The sequence below is a fragment of the Tetrahymena thermophila genome (genome assembly GCF_000189635.1).
Source record: "Tetrahymena thermophila SB210 genomic scaffold scf_8254650, whole genome shotgun sequence".
Taxonomy (NCBI): Eukaryota; Ciliophora; class Oligohymenophorea; order Hymenostomatida; family Tetrahymenidae; genus Tetrahymena; species Tetrahymena thermophila.
Genome location: NW_002476418.1, coordinates 314,633 through 331,445, shown reverse-complemented (window position 1 = coordinate 331,445; position 16,813 = coordinate 314,633). Strand labels below are relative to the sequence as shown.

At 28.2% G+C, this 16,813-nt stretch overlaps 7 protein-coding genes across 7 annotated transcripts; 3 read left to right on the top strand and 4 right to left on the bottom strand. All coding sequences in view use genetic code 6, as the record gives it.

Moving 5' to 3' along the window:
• Window positions 1–343: 343 nt before the first annotated feature.
• On the bottom strand, window positions 344–1,259 carry TTHERM_00075909 (transmembrane protein, putative; the record flags this gene model as incomplete). The annotated part of the gene is made up of 3 exons (XM_001471290.2): window positions 344–358; window positions 460–1,077; window positions 1,170–1,259. The coding sequence occupies 3 exons, from the start codon at window positions 1,257–1,259 to the stop codon at window positions 344–346; spliced, it is 723 nt and encodes a 240-aa protein (XP_001471340.2).
• A 751-nt stretch (window positions 1,260–2,010) lies between these two features.
• TTHERM_00075900 (kinase domain protein) lies at window positions 2,011–3,927 on the bottom strand (the record flags this gene model as incomplete). The annotated part of the gene is made up of 12 exons (XM_001015630.2): window positions 2,011–2,029; window positions 2,094–2,186; window positions 2,243–2,332; window positions 2,393–2,485; window positions 2,537–2,629; window positions 2,690–2,782; window positions 2,841–2,933; window positions 3,124–3,216; window positions 3,342–3,434; window positions 3,483–3,575; window positions 3,631–3,729; window positions 3,794–3,927. 12 exons carry the CDS (start codon window positions 3,925–3,927, stop codon window positions 2,011–2,013), a joined length of 1,086 nt encoding a protein of 361 aa, XP_001015630.2.
• Window positions 3,928–4,837: 910 nt separating this feature from the next.
• TTHERM_00075890 (papain family cysteine protease) lies at window positions 4,838–5,980 on the bottom strand (the record flags this gene model as incomplete). The annotated part of the gene is made up of 1 exon (XM_001015629.3): window positions 4,838–5,980. The coding sequence occupies one exon, from the start codon at window positions 5,978–5,980 to the stop codon at window positions 4,838–4,840; it is 1,143 nt and encodes a 380-aa protein (XP_001015629.1).
• Window positions 5,981–9,638: 3,658 nt separating this feature from the next.
• On the top strand, window positions 9,639–10,127 carry TTHERM_00075880 (CrcB-like protein; the record flags this gene model as incomplete). The annotated part of the gene is made up of 1 exon (XM_001015628.2): window positions 9,639–10,127. The coding sequence occupies one exon, from the start codon at window positions 9,639–9,641 to the stop codon at window positions 10,125–10,127; it is 489 nt and encodes a 162-aa protein (XP_001015628.2).
• Window positions 10,128–10,753: 626 nt separating this feature from the next.
• Window positions 10,754–11,107, top strand: TTHERM_000075879 (hypothetical protein; the record flags this gene model as incomplete). Its single annotated transcript, XM_012797557.1, has 2 exons — window positions 10,754–10,934; window positions 10,992–11,107. The coding sequence occupies 2 exons, from the start codon at window positions 10,754–10,756 to the stop codon at window positions 11,105–11,107; spliced, it is 297 nt and encodes a 98-aa protein (XP_012653011.1).
• A 286-nt stretch (window positions 11,108–11,393) lies between these two features.
• Window positions 11,394–13,011, bottom strand: TTHERM_00075870 (hypothetical protein; the record flags this gene model as incomplete). Its single annotated transcript, XM_001015627.2, has 2 exons — window positions 11,394–12,893; window positions 12,961–13,011. The coding sequence occupies 2 exons, from the start codon at window positions 13,009–13,011 to the stop codon at window positions 11,394–11,396; spliced, it is 1,551 nt and encodes a 516-aa protein (XP_001015627.2).
• Window positions 13,012–13,132: 121 nt separating this feature from the next.
• On the top strand, window positions 13,133–16,605 carry TTHERM_00075860 (hypothetical protein; the record flags this gene model as incomplete). The annotated part of the gene is made up of 4 exons (XM_001015626.2): window positions 13,133–13,184; window positions 13,328–13,953; window positions 14,024–14,930; window positions 15,290–16,605. The coding sequence occupies 4 exons, from the start codon at window positions 13,133–13,135 to the stop codon at window positions 16,603–16,605; spliced, it is 2,901 nt and encodes a 966-aa protein (XP_001015626.2).
• Between the last annotated feature and the right edge of the window lie 208 nt (window positions 16,606–16,813).

Genomic DNA, 16,813 nt, shown 5'->3' with positions numbered 1-16,813 from the left:
TTTAAAATTTGATTTTTACGCATTAAAATGGTATTGGTTGGGCTATAATTCCCCTTCTCTATTATAATATATGTAAATGATAGTTTTTCTTTCCCATTTTGAATTGGCTAAACTGATAATGATATTATTCTTTTAAATATAATATGGAATTGAAAGAGTAGTAAACTAAAAAATTATTTACATTTAACCAACTGAAGACTAAGCATTTATAAATGGTTAACAGCTAGCATGCAACTATTAACCTTAAGAGTTTCAAATATAATTTATTATTCTTAAAAATAACTGATGATAAGAATTTTTATGAGCAAAATCTTACTTCAATACACTTTTTTATTTAAGAATTTCATTTATTAAAAACCTAATTTCATAGATTAAAGGTTTGTCTTTAAATGTTAAATCTGAATGATTATTTAAATATCAAAATCTAAAATAAATAATTTAAATATAAATAACATTTACTGTTAATATTAATTAGCTTGGCTTTTATTTTCGTTTAGAAATACAATACTTTGATGATAAAAACTTTTTATAAACAATTTAGAAATTAAAATTAAATGAATACTTACTTTTAATATGTAAATAGTAAATGATAATACTTATCAAAAATTGAATACAATTTACTAATACAGAATTATATTTAAATAGTTCTAACATTTTTTTAGTTTTTAAAACTTTTAAAATCAAGTTTTTTTCAGTATTTTGTAAATAAATAAATAATTCATATTTACTTTTCTTCTTATTTTATGTTTAATTTAATTTTTTTAAGGTTTTGTTTTGTTAAGTTTTTAAAGTATTTTTGTTTATTTATTTAAATTTATAAAATATATTGAAAGAAGAAAAGAATTTGTTTTTGTTTGATTAATTAAGGGGTGTGTGAGCGGAGACAGCACTAAGTGCACGTCTCCCCTAGCAGAAATTGTGCTGTTTCGGTTCCCCGCACGGGGAACAATAAGGTATTACAGACATCTTTTGTGCAATGACCTGCTCCACCCTAAGCCGCTACCCTTCATGATCGATAGCAAACTCCAGCCAGGTAAGTAAAGTCTTTCGTTTGGAAAAGCCTTCTTATTTATATAGCTAAATTAAAAAATAATTATTATGGGTTTCTAAATAATTATTATTAATAAATTTTTTGAAATTAAAAGTAGAGCTAATAATGAATTAATTACCTATAATTCTTTTTAGAAATAGGTGTCTATCTCAAATTCAAGATTTAAGACATAGCTCACAAATATTAAAGAATATGTTTGTTAACGCATAAAAATAATTAAGTTTTCATTTTTTATTTATTTTAATGCAATATAGATACATAATACCTGAGACTAGTCTTATATCTTATCCAAAATTAATGAAATAGCTCAATATTATCTAATAATTATGTCTCTGTGGAATTTTATAAAATGAAGAATGTATAAATTCTAAAAATGAGCTCATAATTATAAAAGTAAATTATTAATTTGAAGATATTTTAGTTGACCTTTTAAAAATAGCTCCTTAAAATTGTAAAATTTAAACAAAATATGCTTTTTTTTTGTAACAATAAATTATAATTTATGACAAGTATTTATATTTTGAATGTAATATATATTTTTTTTACATACATAAATATATATATTCCAAAGTTAAGATGATGTTTATTCTAACTAAAAAAAATCATTAAGTTAATATATTTACTAATTTTCTCAATTTCATGAATTACTTAAGGAATTAGCTAATATCCTAAGACTGAATTTTTTCGTTCCTTTTTAATATTTAATTGATTGATTGATTGATTAAATATTTTATTTTAGTTAAATTTTCTAATTATTTACTTATAGATATTGAATCTAAACGCATTCAAATTTGATAAAGTAAGAATACATTTTTAAAGGCATTTAAGTGATTCTCTATTTAACTTATTTCTATTAAGAATGAGAGGATTGAAACATTTAATATTTGAAAGATATTTACGATCCAAATGATAGTCCTAGATAGACAAGCGTTTTCAGCTGAGAAAGAGATTTCGATATTTCAATAATACCTTGATTACCTATTTTGTTCCCACTAAATAATTATTAATTTGATTACTCTTATTTAATATCTAAAAATTTTACTTTCCTAAGTGAATATCTAAATATCTTAAATTCTTTAATTTCTAAATGGCTTATGATAAACTCTCAGCTCCTTCAGATTCTATGAAGTTACAGCTTCAAAATTAATATCAAGAAAAATTAATATAATATTTTAAAAATAAATTCCTTACTTGCCTAGAAGTAAATTCAATTAAATCAGTGAATTAAAATTTTGCAAGGAACAAGCTAATTCCTAAGCTCCTAATTTCCCTATTTCATTACTATTTTTCAATAATAAATAAATATTGATTTAAAAAATGATTTTATTAAGTTTAACTTACTAAAGAATATTTATTGTCAGTGTTTTTAGATTTTGATATTTTCTTATCGAGTTAGCTATATTTTTTGTGCCTGTACTTTTTAGGTTGTTATTACTATTAATTAAAATTAACATTTTCATTAATTTTTCAAATTAAAAACCTTACTCTCCAACTAAAATACTCAATTCTTCTATATATAGTAATTCTTAGATTCCTTATTCAAATCCAAGAGATTCCATTTCTCCAAAATTATTTCCTCTATTAAATTCAATTAAATAATAAATAAGATAGATAGATGCTTTGAACAATTTAAAATACTCTCCAATGAAAATTTTTAGGTTTTTGAGATTTTAACAAGATTTAATTGAGCTGAATAAATGCTAAAACCCCTTAGAGTTAGTACAACACTATCTAATTTTTTATAAATTTAATAAATTGTATTTAAGCAGCGATGTGTATGTAAATTTACTTTCCTAAATATATATCTAACTAAACTAATTTAGGTAAATTATGCAATAAACCTCCAATACTTTTGAGTCCATTTTCTCCTATTTAGTTGTCTCTTTAAAATTGTTTGATTATTTTATGTAAATTACAATTTAAATATTACTGCTATATTTAAAGTGAAAAATATTCTAAAAAATGGCAATTTTAAAACCCTCTTTCAAGCAATCTTAATCCTTAGTCGCTTACTTAATTTTGTCTTTGAAAAATATAATTTTTTGCAACCATCTAAAAAAGACATAAATTACTTTCCAAATTTTAAACTTAGAAATTTAAGCCCTTAATTGCTAGCAACCATTTAAGATATTTGATCTAAACCTTAAACTCCTAATCCATTAAAGCTATAAAATGTAAAAATAAAAAATATTGATAGTTGGTCAAAGCATGAGGTAAAATTCCCATACAAAATCAAATATGATAAAACTTTGTGATAATTTTGATTATAAATTAAATGATAAGAAAATACTCTCCAAATACAAACGAGAACTCTTAAAGGAGAGATTAATCTTTAATTCCTTGGCAAATTAACTCAACTGACTCTGCATCTATCAAATTATTACTATGGAAGATTCATAAATATTATTTAAATTAATTTTTTTTTGCATACTTTCCTAAAGTAATATGCAGCTTCTCTAATTGCTTAAGCTCATTTAAGACAAAACCAAGCATTCTCGAACCATCAACACCAAACTCTTCTCCACTGAATTATAACTTATAATTTTAATATGAAAAGTATAAATCTAATTAATAAATACATTTGTTATTCTCCTACATGAAATCTAAATTCTTTTATTTTCTTGCAAAAGCTAATTCCTTACAAAATGTAAGCCAAAATCTGATTCATATTATTTTAACTTTATTATAAAAAAATAAATGAAAATAGCTGCTATTTTAATAATGAATCTATAAAATAGTTACTCTTCAATTTTAAAAGTTAAGTGCTAAATATTCTAGCATTCTTTAATGGCTTCTCCCAAATAAAAGGAGCACTCTTCATCTAATTTATTTGAACTATTATTTGTTTAATAGATTATTAAATCTTGTGAATTCATTAGATTACTATTACCCCTCAATAATGAATTAAATGTTAGTAAGATTTTTATTTAAAATCAAAATATTAGCTATGCTTTAACAAAATTGGCTATCTATTTAGTTATTTCTAAAATAAAATATTTTTCATAAACAATTTTCTTATTTTTTCATACTATTTTATTATAATCTAGAAAGAAGAAATGAGAGAATGCTCTTATTTTTCTTCATAAATTGAAAGCTTTGGGTATTCTAAGTTTTATCGCTATGCTAAAATATTTGAAAATTGATCAGGTGAAAGGTCTATCTCCCTGCTATTTTCTACTTGTAATCTTAAAATAATGTTTATTACTTCTAAAATATAGCAAATAAAGAATACTTAATCATTATTTTGGATTTTCTACCTTTTATTAAGATATTTGTAAAATTAACAAGCGGCCAAATGCAAAAATGCAAAATAAAAATATTTTACCTTGAAACTTACTGATTTAAAATAAATACTTTTTATTTTTTTTATTTTGATATAATTATCAACACTTTAAAGTTTTTTTAGCTTTGATTATAAAATAAATTAACTAAAAACTGATTTTTACTTTACTCACAAATTAAACAAACGACTAACTCTACTAAAAGAAAGCAAGCAATTTTCATTTCTAAAAAAACTTTGTATTTAAATATGAATAATATTTAATTGTCTATGAGAAAATTCTTTTCAAAGAACGTCATTAATTAATTCAATTAAATTTATATTATTTATGTGTGAAAAAATCTACAAAGACTGAGTAAAAAAATTAAAAAAAGAATGAATGTAACCAAAGGCAGATAGAAACTACTTAAAAACTAATAAAAAGATTACAGTATTCAAAAATATCTATATAAATACATAAATTTTCTACTAATATATTTGTTTATTTTTTATTTGTTAGATTTATTTCATCCAACAACTCTGACGTTTAAGGGGTAGGAAGCATCGTATAAGATAGCGCATTAACCGCAAACTCTAGTTGGGGCTTCTTGGCCTTTGCATGCTTGTCCTTTCAAAGGAGTATAGTCGACACCGCACTTTGTTTGAGACTCTCTTCTTAATCTGATGTAGCCATTTTCTCCGAATTTGGTACCCCAAGAATTTCTAACGAGCCAGTAATCACCTTCGACTTCATCTGTTCCGTAGCCTACCAAGACGACAGCATGATTGACATTCATGTTGGCTGTGTAGTCGCAACCATCGAATACACCACCTTCATAATCATGCCATTTAGAAGCATCAACTGCAACAGCCAAAGGACCAACAGTAGCTAATGCAACCATAATATCTTCATAGCTATTAGTAGTCAACTTCAAGTAGCCATCAAGCATAACTTCAACTGATTATTTATCGGGATTAAAGCTGCAGCTACCTTCTTCGACTCCCTAATATGAAGAATATGAGTATTTATAATCAGAGGTAATACCAAATAACTAGACATAACTAAAAGCCAATTCAGCAATAGAACCATGACAACCTCCAACACCTCCACAATTGTAGCTATTTTGGGCACAACTTACTAGCTATTGAGTAGAAAGAGTCTTTAGCTTACCACTAGCAATAGCAGCATGACTTTCAATAGTAGCAGCTGAGGCAAAAGCCCAGCAAGATCCGCATTTTCCTTAATCTTTGACAGGAGTAACAACATTCTTTTCTCTCCAATCAACTGAAGCAGGCAACTCTTAAAGAGTTACATTTGAAAGGGTGGATGACAACAATCTACTTGAGGATGAGAAGGGTGATTTTTATCCAGAAGAGACATAACCAAGTGTTTAGTTTTCTAATTCTTGCTCACTTTGATCAGTAAACTAATTAACACCTTTCTTATAGTAGGTGCCTTATAAGCTGTTGAATGAAATGATAGCTTGGAGCTTCTTATTAAAGATAGTCTTTCTCATATGGTATTCAGGAGAGTTAGGAGTGTAACCCTTATTGAAATCAGTTATATACTAATCAAAGGTATAATTATTTAGTTAATTCCATTTGGGAGCACATAAAACCAAACAGAAAAGAGCACAGAGTAAGAAAATTTATTTAATACAAGGACTCATATTTCCTTAAACTTAATTTTCTTTTTTGTTAATTCTAAAAATAATTAATTAATAAATTTATAAAAAATATCGATGCGAATCAGATTTAAATTATATAGATATTTATAGCGAATCATTTAATCATAATATTTCCTAGTAAATTAAGATATCTTATTTAGTTCTTCCTAACTTACTTTTGTTGTATCGGAGTATTCTGAAAAGACAAAATTAGTGTTTAAGCCTAAAGTAATGCTTTAAGCAATTTCTTTTATTGTGAAATTAATTTTCTTATACAAAGTATTCTTTTTCTTCCCAAATAATTCTTTCATATTAAATATCTCACTCCATTAAAGATTTCATGAATGAATGAAATGAAAGCTTTTAGCTATTGAAAAACTCAATTTATTTAACACGAAAATTAATAAATAAACAAACAACATATAATAAATTAATTACTATCACAAAAAACAAATTCTTGAGAGAAAAATAAAAATCAAACAGAATAGTTTACTGAAAGTTATCTTTAATTATTGTATGATTTTCATAGGATTATCTAAAAAATTTCATAATTTTTATTAATAGTGTATTCATTTAAATTATAAGAAGAAGAACTATAATTAGATATTGTATCAAAGAATAAATTAGATATTTCTAATCAATTAAAAAATGTATGTAATAAAGATAAGTAAGTAACTAAATATTTCGAATGAAAATTTGATTTAATTCAATTTTACTTCTTTTTAAATAAAAATTCTAAATTAATTAAAGATAGAAAAAAAATGTATTTTTTTTATTTTTAAAAAGTAAGAATGGAATGTTGGTAATATTTAAAAAAACAAATTAATTAAAAGAGATTAATATTTGTGAAATTTATCTTCATTTCTTTTTAAATTCAAAAAAAAACTTCAAATTATAAAAACTAGTACGAAGTTAAAGTAAATAAATAAATAAATAAATATGTGGAAAGTCTTCTAAAAATTATTATTCATATTTATATACATAAAATGGAATTAATGAATAATTTAAAATTTCTTTTATGAGTTAATTTAACCTTAATAAATAGATAATATGCAATTAATTTTAATTGCTTAAATAGAAAATTTATTATAAAATAAATAGGTTATTGGTGAAGATAATAAAATTAAAATACTCGATTAGTTACATAGATTAAATTTTCTTAACTAAATGTATTAAATTAATATCTATTTAATAAAAATCTTTCCAAAATTCATGTAATTTGCTAATATAATAGATAATAGACCTAAATACTTTCTAATATAATAGATTGATTAACTAAATTTTGAATTAAATATAGTTGATTTTTTGACAATATTAAAACTTAAAATTATTTTTCTTAAAGTAGCTAAAGGATATATTTTAAAATTTAATTATCAATAATTAAAATATATATCTCGTTAAGTTAGTTTATTAATTAACTCATTAATCAGGGGTTGCTCATATAATATAAGTTTTTAGAAGGGTTTAATTGCCCAGCAATATTTTACTATCAATTTATATTTCTTGGTAGAGGTTATTTAATCAAAAAAATTATTCGATTTTGAAAATCATTTGAAAGGTCAACGGCTGAAATTATGGATTGTTTCATTAATAATCATATTATTTTTAAACATAAATAATATTATTATGAGTAGATAATTAATAACAAGATTTTTTAAATTAGGTTATATGTAGAAATATTTTGCAATATTATAGATAGATCACCTTTTACTTATTCAAATGATATTTATATTTTATCATAAAAATTTATTATTTATTTTCCTATCAGAATAATCCTCAAAGACATTCAGACTCATTATTCTGTTTTTATTGCCAAATAATTTTCTAATAAAAATAATTATCAAAACTAAATATGATGAATTATCTCATAAAAATAAACCAGAAATGCAAAACTCTATTATAGAATCACTAATTTGATCATAATTCAATATTCTTGCTTTCAATTTCATTAATTAATATATTGAATTTACAAAAATTTTATAAGATTAAATAAAACAAATTTTTTATTTTTCCTCATTTTATCTAACAGATATTCTAGTGTTTATGACTAAGCAAACTTTTTTACACACTAATTCTTATGCAATTTTAACTAAATTTTTTGAATATAGGATATAAAAATTTAAAAACAATCCTCAAATTGATAGTTTAAACTAGAGGGTTATAAATAAATAAAATATCTACATAAAGCTTATTAAAAATATTTCAATAAATCAAATTTTTTGGTTTTAAAATCAAATATTTTGATTTAAATCCCTGCTTAAAATTTTGATTATTTTTAATAAATAAAATGAAATATGTTCTACTGAAAAATAAGTTTTTATAGTTCTTAATCTTTGTTATTTTTACTCATCAAATCAATATCATTCTATAATCTATTAAAAAACAATAATGAATGCTTTAAATTACATATTAGCTTTAAATAGATAAAGATATAGTTAATTGATTAATACTATTTAAGAGAAGTAGAGTTAATATTTTCAAAGATATTAATTTAAAATCACTTAAATGCAATTTATTTTACTATTCTGAAAACACTAACTAAGCTAGTAACTTGCATTAGTTATTAATATTAATAGAACTAAAGTATTATCAATAACATACTAATTTTAATCTTATTTATTTTAATGTTATAGATATTTCAATTTCAGGATATAAAAGCACTCAATTAAATTATTTGACTTTTTTAGATACAAATATAAACAAGTTTTTACTTCTAAGTATTTAATATAAAAAAGTAATTAAAATAAATAGCAATCTTATTCAAAAGTTAAAAATAAGCCACTTTTAGAAAATATAAAACAATTTTAATAATAAAAATAAGATATCTTCTTTGTTATGATTGAAATTTAGTAAAAGCCCATTGATCCAAGTAATTTTTTATTATAAATTTAAGAATCTTAGATTCAATTTTTAAAAAAATGGTTTATTCGATATATAATCTATTCAATCAAAAATGTATAGTTTTTAGCTAAATTTAAAGGTTAACATGCTATTTTCCAGCGTAATTTTATCACAATTTAGCTGAATTTCTTTGATAATAAGTTAATTCATGTTTTCTTAATTAAAATAATCATTTTTAAGTGATAAATTAGCAAAAAATGGCTTTTTGATCAGAGATCTATTTAATTTTTTGCTTCGTATTAAAAACACAAAAAAAATTTAAATAGATTTTGAATTAAAATATAAATTAATTGATTTTGTTATTGAATTCTACTCATATTTCAAAATAGAAAATGAAGAAATAGTTAAAGATAGCAACAATAAAATTGTTAAAGATATATTAATTTAAGTAATTACTGTTATTGCCTTTTGTTTACCAGGAGTTCTCGTTAGATTATTATTATCAAACCTAACAAGTAAACATGAAATATTTATTTAAAATTCAGAATTTCTACCTAACTCAGTAGGATCTTTTGTTATGGGTTTATTTTAATCACCAGATTTTAAATCAACATTTAGTTTAATGCATCTAGGAATAACTGTAGGTTTTTGTGGTTCTTTGACAACATTTTCTAGTTGGATATTAGGAATTTTAGACAAACAAGAAAATAAATATATAGCTGTTGATATTATTTGTGGGATAATTCTTCCTTTAATCTTTGTATATATAGGAAGAAAAATTGCAGATATAGCTTTTTATTCAAGAAAAAGAGAAAAAATAATGAGTATGCCTCAATAATAAGTAGATTCCCACAATTAAGTTAACAAAAATAGATATTACGAAATAGCAGTTATTTTATTTATTATCTCTATAGAAATTATAGGCTTTAGCATAGCTTTTTCTTCATATTTTGATTTAAACTATTTATATGAAATACTTTTCGGACCTATTGGTGCTTTACCAAGATATATTTTGAGCACTAAACTCAATTACTTATTTTCTTGTTTTTAACTTGGTACACTTTTATCTAATTGGTTTGGAACTGTTATTGCTTTCATATTGTAAGTCACATGCATAGAGAAGTCTGTATGCTATTAGATCTAATTTGGTTCGATGGGTTCTCTTTCAACAGTTTCTTCATGGGCCAATGACACAATCAATAACTTTGAAAAAAATAAACTAAGATCATTACTTTATAATTTAGGAACTTTTGGAGTTTGCATCATATCTGCAATCATAGTAAACGAATTAAGTAAAATAAATAATTGATCTCATTTTGAATCTAACAAGAAATAAACAAATAAATAATGTAAATAATAAACTCAAAAATAATATTTTAAAAATTCTATATTTTACTCTTTAATATGAGTCTAAAGATTCATCTTTATATCAAAAACTTTTTAATTTACTTTTATGTAATACATATTAATATAAATAATTAAATAATTTAATGTTGAAATTCTAATAAATATCTTTTTTCTTTTATTGTCCTTGAACAGGAATGGAGATTAGTTTTATGTAAAGATATATTGTATGTATGATAAGTATTGTCAATCTCACAGAATATTTGATTAAATGAGATTGCTAAAATAGATTAAAGAAGATTTATTCTATTATTAAAAAGATTGCTTCTTAATATATTTAAATTTATTATAATAAATTAAAGGTTTTTTTATAATAGAAATTTTAAGAAAATAATAATAAAAAAATGATAATAAACTAAACTAAATTATTTATAAGCAAATAAGATGTCCAATTATTTTTTTGCCGAATTTTTATTTCGCCAATTATTATTTTGATAATATGTTATATTCTTTTAGATTCTTTTATATATTTTTAATTAGAAGAGTTAAAAGAATAAAATTTAATTAATATTGAAATTATTTTATTTATATATGGTGAGTGAAGAAATTTATTTGTTTAGAATAAAATAATATATTTATTTTTTATTTTTCTAGTTAAATTTTCAATAAAAACTTATTGAAATTCAGTTGACATTATGTATCCAGTCAGCAGAATTTCAATACATAGATTAGCAATATTTATTCATTAAATAAATAGAAAAGAAATAAAAATGTAATAATAATCACATATTTAAAAAACCTAAATTAATTAGAATTATTTAATTAATAGGTAATAGGAAGGAAATTTATTAAGATTTATACAGTCTCATTATTATTCCATATCACTTGGGTATTATTCAAGTCTAGTCAAACTCTAATCTACCTTCTAAGAAAATTTTGGCATGATAGGTCTCGATTTCGAACCTATCCGCCCTAAAATGCTCCGATTTTAAATTCTGCATAGCATTAAAAATTTATAATGATTGCAAACATAAATATATAAAAGCATATATATTAATACAAATTACAGAATAAATTAATTTAAACCTAACAATTAACTTTATATACTTGTTTTATTACAACAATTGTAAAATCTCAAATATTATTTTTAAATTTTATGGATTTACCAAGGATCCATAGTCATTTTCATCTATTTAAGAATTCAGTAGTTGCTTTATTAGTGGGAGCACCATCACCATTAATAACTTATATAGGATCTGCTACTTGACTCATATTATTGATGACTCGGTGTCAAACTAATATGAAGCTTCTTCATATTCTTGTTATTAGTTTCTTCTTCTATTTCATCACTATAGTCATGTTGATACTGTGATTAATTTCCATTATTTTCTTCATTATCATACCCATACATAAAGACATAATTATTATCAAATTAATATGGAGTCATCAACGTATTATCATCCATAATATACTCATCTACATCCCATTTTACTGGTTAATGATTCTCTTCTTAAATTAGCATACCCTATGTTCTTTAGTCATTTTGCTCTTCTTCCAATTTAAAAGTAGACTAGAAGATATCGAAGATTTTTTAAACTTTTTATTCGTTATTGTTTAGCCTTTTTAAAAATTTTTCCCATCCTTTATCCAACTCTTAGTATGTGAATTTGTTCATTTTAGAGACCATCAAGAGAGCACACTATGTAAATTCTACATCTAGCAAGTACAATTAAATCCAAATTTCTTATACATTCTGGCATTTTTATAATCTATCCTTACAGCTAATAGATGTGTTGTTAATAATCTGAAATTATTATATCTACTGCTTACATTTTTATTGTTTCCTACATTTATGCGCTATACAATGTTACTCAAAGCCATTCAAGACAGAGCATATATCTACAAGTCCATAAAACTTTTTTATATAAAAGTCTTAAAATTCCTTCAAATATTACTACTATTTGTTAAAGTTTTAAGTTTCAGACCATGAATCGAAGATTTGTTACATTTTTCTATTAGTTTCTTAAGCCTCAGTTAAAAATTTTTTAAATTCTCCCAGGGTTTTGATTTTTATATCACCCATATACGCCTTGAAGAAACTATATACCTGCAAATTTTTAATCTCAACTTAAGTATTTCTTCCTAACATTTTCAGATTGTCTAATGAGCTCCTTGCGCAGGCGAGATGATAATAGGGTGCGAACTTGTATTCTTAGATCCTAAGAATATCGGAAAAAAAATCCTTATTAAAGGCAGTTATACAACTTCTGAAATCAATGATACAAGCAGCCAAGTTGTCACTTTAACAAACAATAAAGTCACACCATATTAATTCATGGTTCAAATCTTTATGATCTTTATCTTATGATTTCTAATTATTATTTTAATTTCCAATTTAATTATCATTTTAATTATTTACATTTTTGAGACTTTTGACAATACTTCTCAAGATTTTGTGCATGACAAAAAAACAAATATCTTTCGCATTGATATTGCTTTTTTTTACCTTGTAGAATCCTATAATCTAATATCTTTAAGATACCTACTATTTTTGTTGTGATCTTTCGACGAGAGAATTGACCAAACCCACGGCATTATTGTTTGCGTAACGTGATTCATTATTGAGTGTTTCAAGAAATATAAATTAGTTTTTTTAGGTTTTTAGATTTTCTTCAATAGAAATATCAGAATCATTGCGTCCATCATTATTTTATATATCTTCAAATTCTTCCTTTTTTAATTATGATATTTTTTGATGAAGGTTCTTGTATATTGTAAAATAATTTTTTTAAAACTACTTGCGGGTTGTGCAAAAGTTTATTGATTCTGCTAGTAATGCGAGAACTCATTTCAAATTTATTTTCAATTTTTTTTTTTCTTAATTAATCTTTTTGTAGTTATTATTTTTATTAAATTATCCCGAATCCCGTACATTTTTAAAGTTGAGGTATTTATTAGAAATAGCAATCGATGACAAACCTTTAATAAAAAAAATTTGATAATTATGATCTCAGATCTTAAAGTAAAGGAAACTGATGTATTCTATTTATCAATTAATCAAGAATGTGATATCATTCGGAATGAGGAAAATATCGAGCCGAGATTAAATCCAGAAGGAAAACAGAAAAAATAGCTGAGTCTGCATTGAGACCTGTTGAAGCAAAGTAGAAAGATAGCCAAGCGCTGAAGGAAAGCAAAAAGACAAGCCTTCAGCCAACATCCAATACCCAGAATCTGACAGCCTGCATCCGACAACCAAGTCAGCATTTAATCCTAGTAAAGGAAAGCAGAAAGAAACAGCCAGCACCCGACAGCAGCTGAGTCGTCAGAAAGCAGAAAGACTAGCCTATAGCCATCATCAAATAGCCAGCATCAAACAACCTCCAAGTCGCAGAAAGCAGAAAGACTAGTTGCCAGCATCAAATAGCTAGCATCTGACAGCCGCCGAGTTGGCAGAAAGCAGAAAGACTAGCTGCCAGCATTAAACAACCGCCGAGTCGGCAGAAAGCAGAAAGACTAGCTACCAGCATCAAATAGCCAGCATCTAACAGCTGCCGAGTCGACAGAAAGCTGAAAGACTAGCTGCCAGCATCAAATAGCCAGCATCAAACAACCTCGAAGTCGGCAGAAAGCAGAAAGACTAGCTGCCATCATCAAATAGCCAGCATCAAACAACCTCCAAGTCGCAGAAAGCAGAAAGACTAGTTGCCAGCATCAAATAGCTAGCATCTGACAGCCGCCGAGTTGGCAGAAAGCAGAAAGACTAGCTGCCAGCATTAAACAACCGCCGAGTCGGCAGAAAGCAGAAAGACTAGCTACCAGCATCAAATAGCCAGCATCTAACAGCTGCCGAGTCGACAGAAAGCTGAAAGACTAGCTGCCAGCATCAAATAGCCAGCATCAAACAACCTCGAAGTCGGCAGAAAGCAGAAAGACTAGCTGCCATCATCAAATAGCCAGCATCAAACAACCTCCAAGTCGCAGAAAGCAGAAAGACTAGCTACCAGCATCAAATAGCCAGCATCTGACAGCTGCCGAGTTGGCAGAAGGCAGAAAGACTAGCTGCCATCATCAAGTAGCCAGCATCAAACAACCTCCAAGTCGGCAGAAAGCAGAAAGACTAGCTACCAGCATCAAATATCCAGCATCCGACAGCCGCCGAGTTGGCAGAAAGCAGAAAGACTAGCTGCCAGCATCAAACAGCCAAGCAGCCGAGTCGGCAGAAAGCTGAAAGACTAGCTGCCATCATCAAATAGCCAGCATCGACAGCTGCCGAGTTGGCAGAAAGCAGAAAGACTAGCTGCCATCATCAAATAGCCAGCATCTGACAGCTGCCGAGTTGGCAGAAGGCAGAAAGACTAGCTGCCATCATCAAATAGCCAGCATCAAACAACCTCCAAGTCGCAGAAAGCAGAAAGACTAGTTGCCAGCATCAAATAGCCAGCATCTGACAGCCGCCGAGTTGGCAGAAAGCAGAAAGACTAGCTGCCAGCATTAAACAACCGCCGAGTCGGCAGAAAGCAGAAAGACTAGCTGCCAGCATCAAATAGCCAGCATCAAACAACCTCCAAGTCGGCAGAAAGCAGAAAGACTAGCTGCCAGCATCAAATAGCTAGCATCCGACAGCTGCCGAGTTGGCAGAAGGTAGAAAGACTAGCTGCCATCATCAAATAGCCAGCATCAAACAACCTCCAAGTCGGCAGAAAGCAGAAAGACTAGCTACCAGCATCAAATAGCCAGCATCTGACAGCTGCCGAGTTGGCAGAAGGTAGAAAGACTAGCTGCCATCATCAAATAGCCAGCATCAAACAACCTCCAAGTCGGCAGAAAGCAGAAAAACTAGCTACCAGCATCAAATAGCCAGCATCTGACAGCTGCCGAGTTGGCAGAAGGTAGAAAGACTAGCTGCCATCATCAAATAGCCAGCATCAAACAACCTCCAAGTCGGCACAAAGCAGAAAGACTAGCTGCCATCATCAAATAGCCAGGATCTGACAGCTGCCGAGTTGGCAGAAGGTAGAAAGACTAGCTGCCATCATCAAACAACCTCCAAGTCGGCAGAAAGCAGAAAGACTAGCTACCAGCATCAAATATCCAGCATCTGACAGCCGCCGAGTTGGCAGAAAGCAGAAAGACTAGCTGCCAGCATCAAACAGCCAAGCAGCCGAGTCGGCAGAAAGCTGAAAGACTAGCTGCCATCATCAAATAGCCAGCATCTGACAGCTGCCGAGTTGGCAGAAGCAGAAAGACTAGCTGCCATCATCAAATAGCCAGCATCTGACAGCTGCCGAGTTGGCAGAAGGCAGAAAGACTAGCTGCCATCATCAAATAGCCAGCATCAAACAACCTCCAAGTCGCAGAAAGCAGAAAGACTAGTTGCCATCATCAAATAGCCAGCATCAAACAACCTCCAAGTCGGCAGAAAGCAGAAAGACTAGCTACCAGCATCAAATAGCCAGCATCTGACAGCTGCCGAGTTGGCAGAAGGTAGAAAGACCTGCTGCCATCATCAAATAGCCAGCATCAAACAACCTCCAAGTCGGCAGAAAGCAGAAAGACTAGCTACCAGCATCAAATATCCAGCATCCGACAGCTGCCGAGTTGGCAGAAAGCAGAAAGACTAGCTGCCAGCATCAAACAGCCAAGCAGCCGAGTCGGTAGAAAGCAGAAAGACTAGCTGCCATCATCAAATAGCCAGCATCAAACAACCTCCAAGTCGCAGAAAGCAGAAAGACTAGCTGCCAGCATCAAATAGCCAGCATCTGACAGCCGCCGAGTTGGCAGAAAGCAGAAAGACTAGCTGCCAGCATCAAACAGCCAAGCCGCCGAGTCAGCAGAAGGCAGAAAGACTAACTGACAGCCACCATCAAACAGCCAGAATCCAACAGCCGCAGATTCGGCAGAAAGCAGGAAGACTAGCCTACAGCCATCATCAAACAGCCAAGCCTCCTAGTCAGCAGAAGGCAGAAATACTATCCGATAGCCAGCATAAGATAGCCGCCGAGTAGGTAGAAAGTAGAAAGAGTAGCCAACAGCCATCATCAAATAGCCAGCATCAAACAGCCAAGCCGCGGAGTCGGCAGAAAGCTGAAAGATTAGCTGACAGCCAGCAACTGAAAGCTGCCGAGTCAGCAGAAGGCAGAAAGACTAGCCGACAGCCGCTGAGTCAACAGAAAGAAGAAAGACTAGCCTACAGCCATCATCAAATAGCCAGCATCAAACAGCCAAGTCGCCGAGTCTGCAGAAAGCAGAAAGCAGAAAGACTAGCTGACAGCCAGCATCTGACAGCTGCCCGAGTCGGCAGATGGCGAAAAGACTAGCTGACGGCCAGCATCAAACAGTCAGCATCCTACAGCTGTCTATTTGATGCTGGCTGTCGGCTAGTATTTATGCTTTCTGCCGATTCGGTGGCTGTCGGATGCTGGCTATTTGATGATGGCTGATTGAATTCTGCTGAAGGAAACATAAAGAAAATTTTTGGTAAAATATAAAAAGAATAATAAAAACTGGGGAAAATTAAAAAATTTCTAGCAATTTTTCATGCAGAAAAAGTTATAAAATTTGTTTTATCAACCCATCCTTAGCAATTTTGTTAAATTGTTAAAGAAAGATGAAAAATGAATCATTTTCATATAATTTTGTAATTAAATT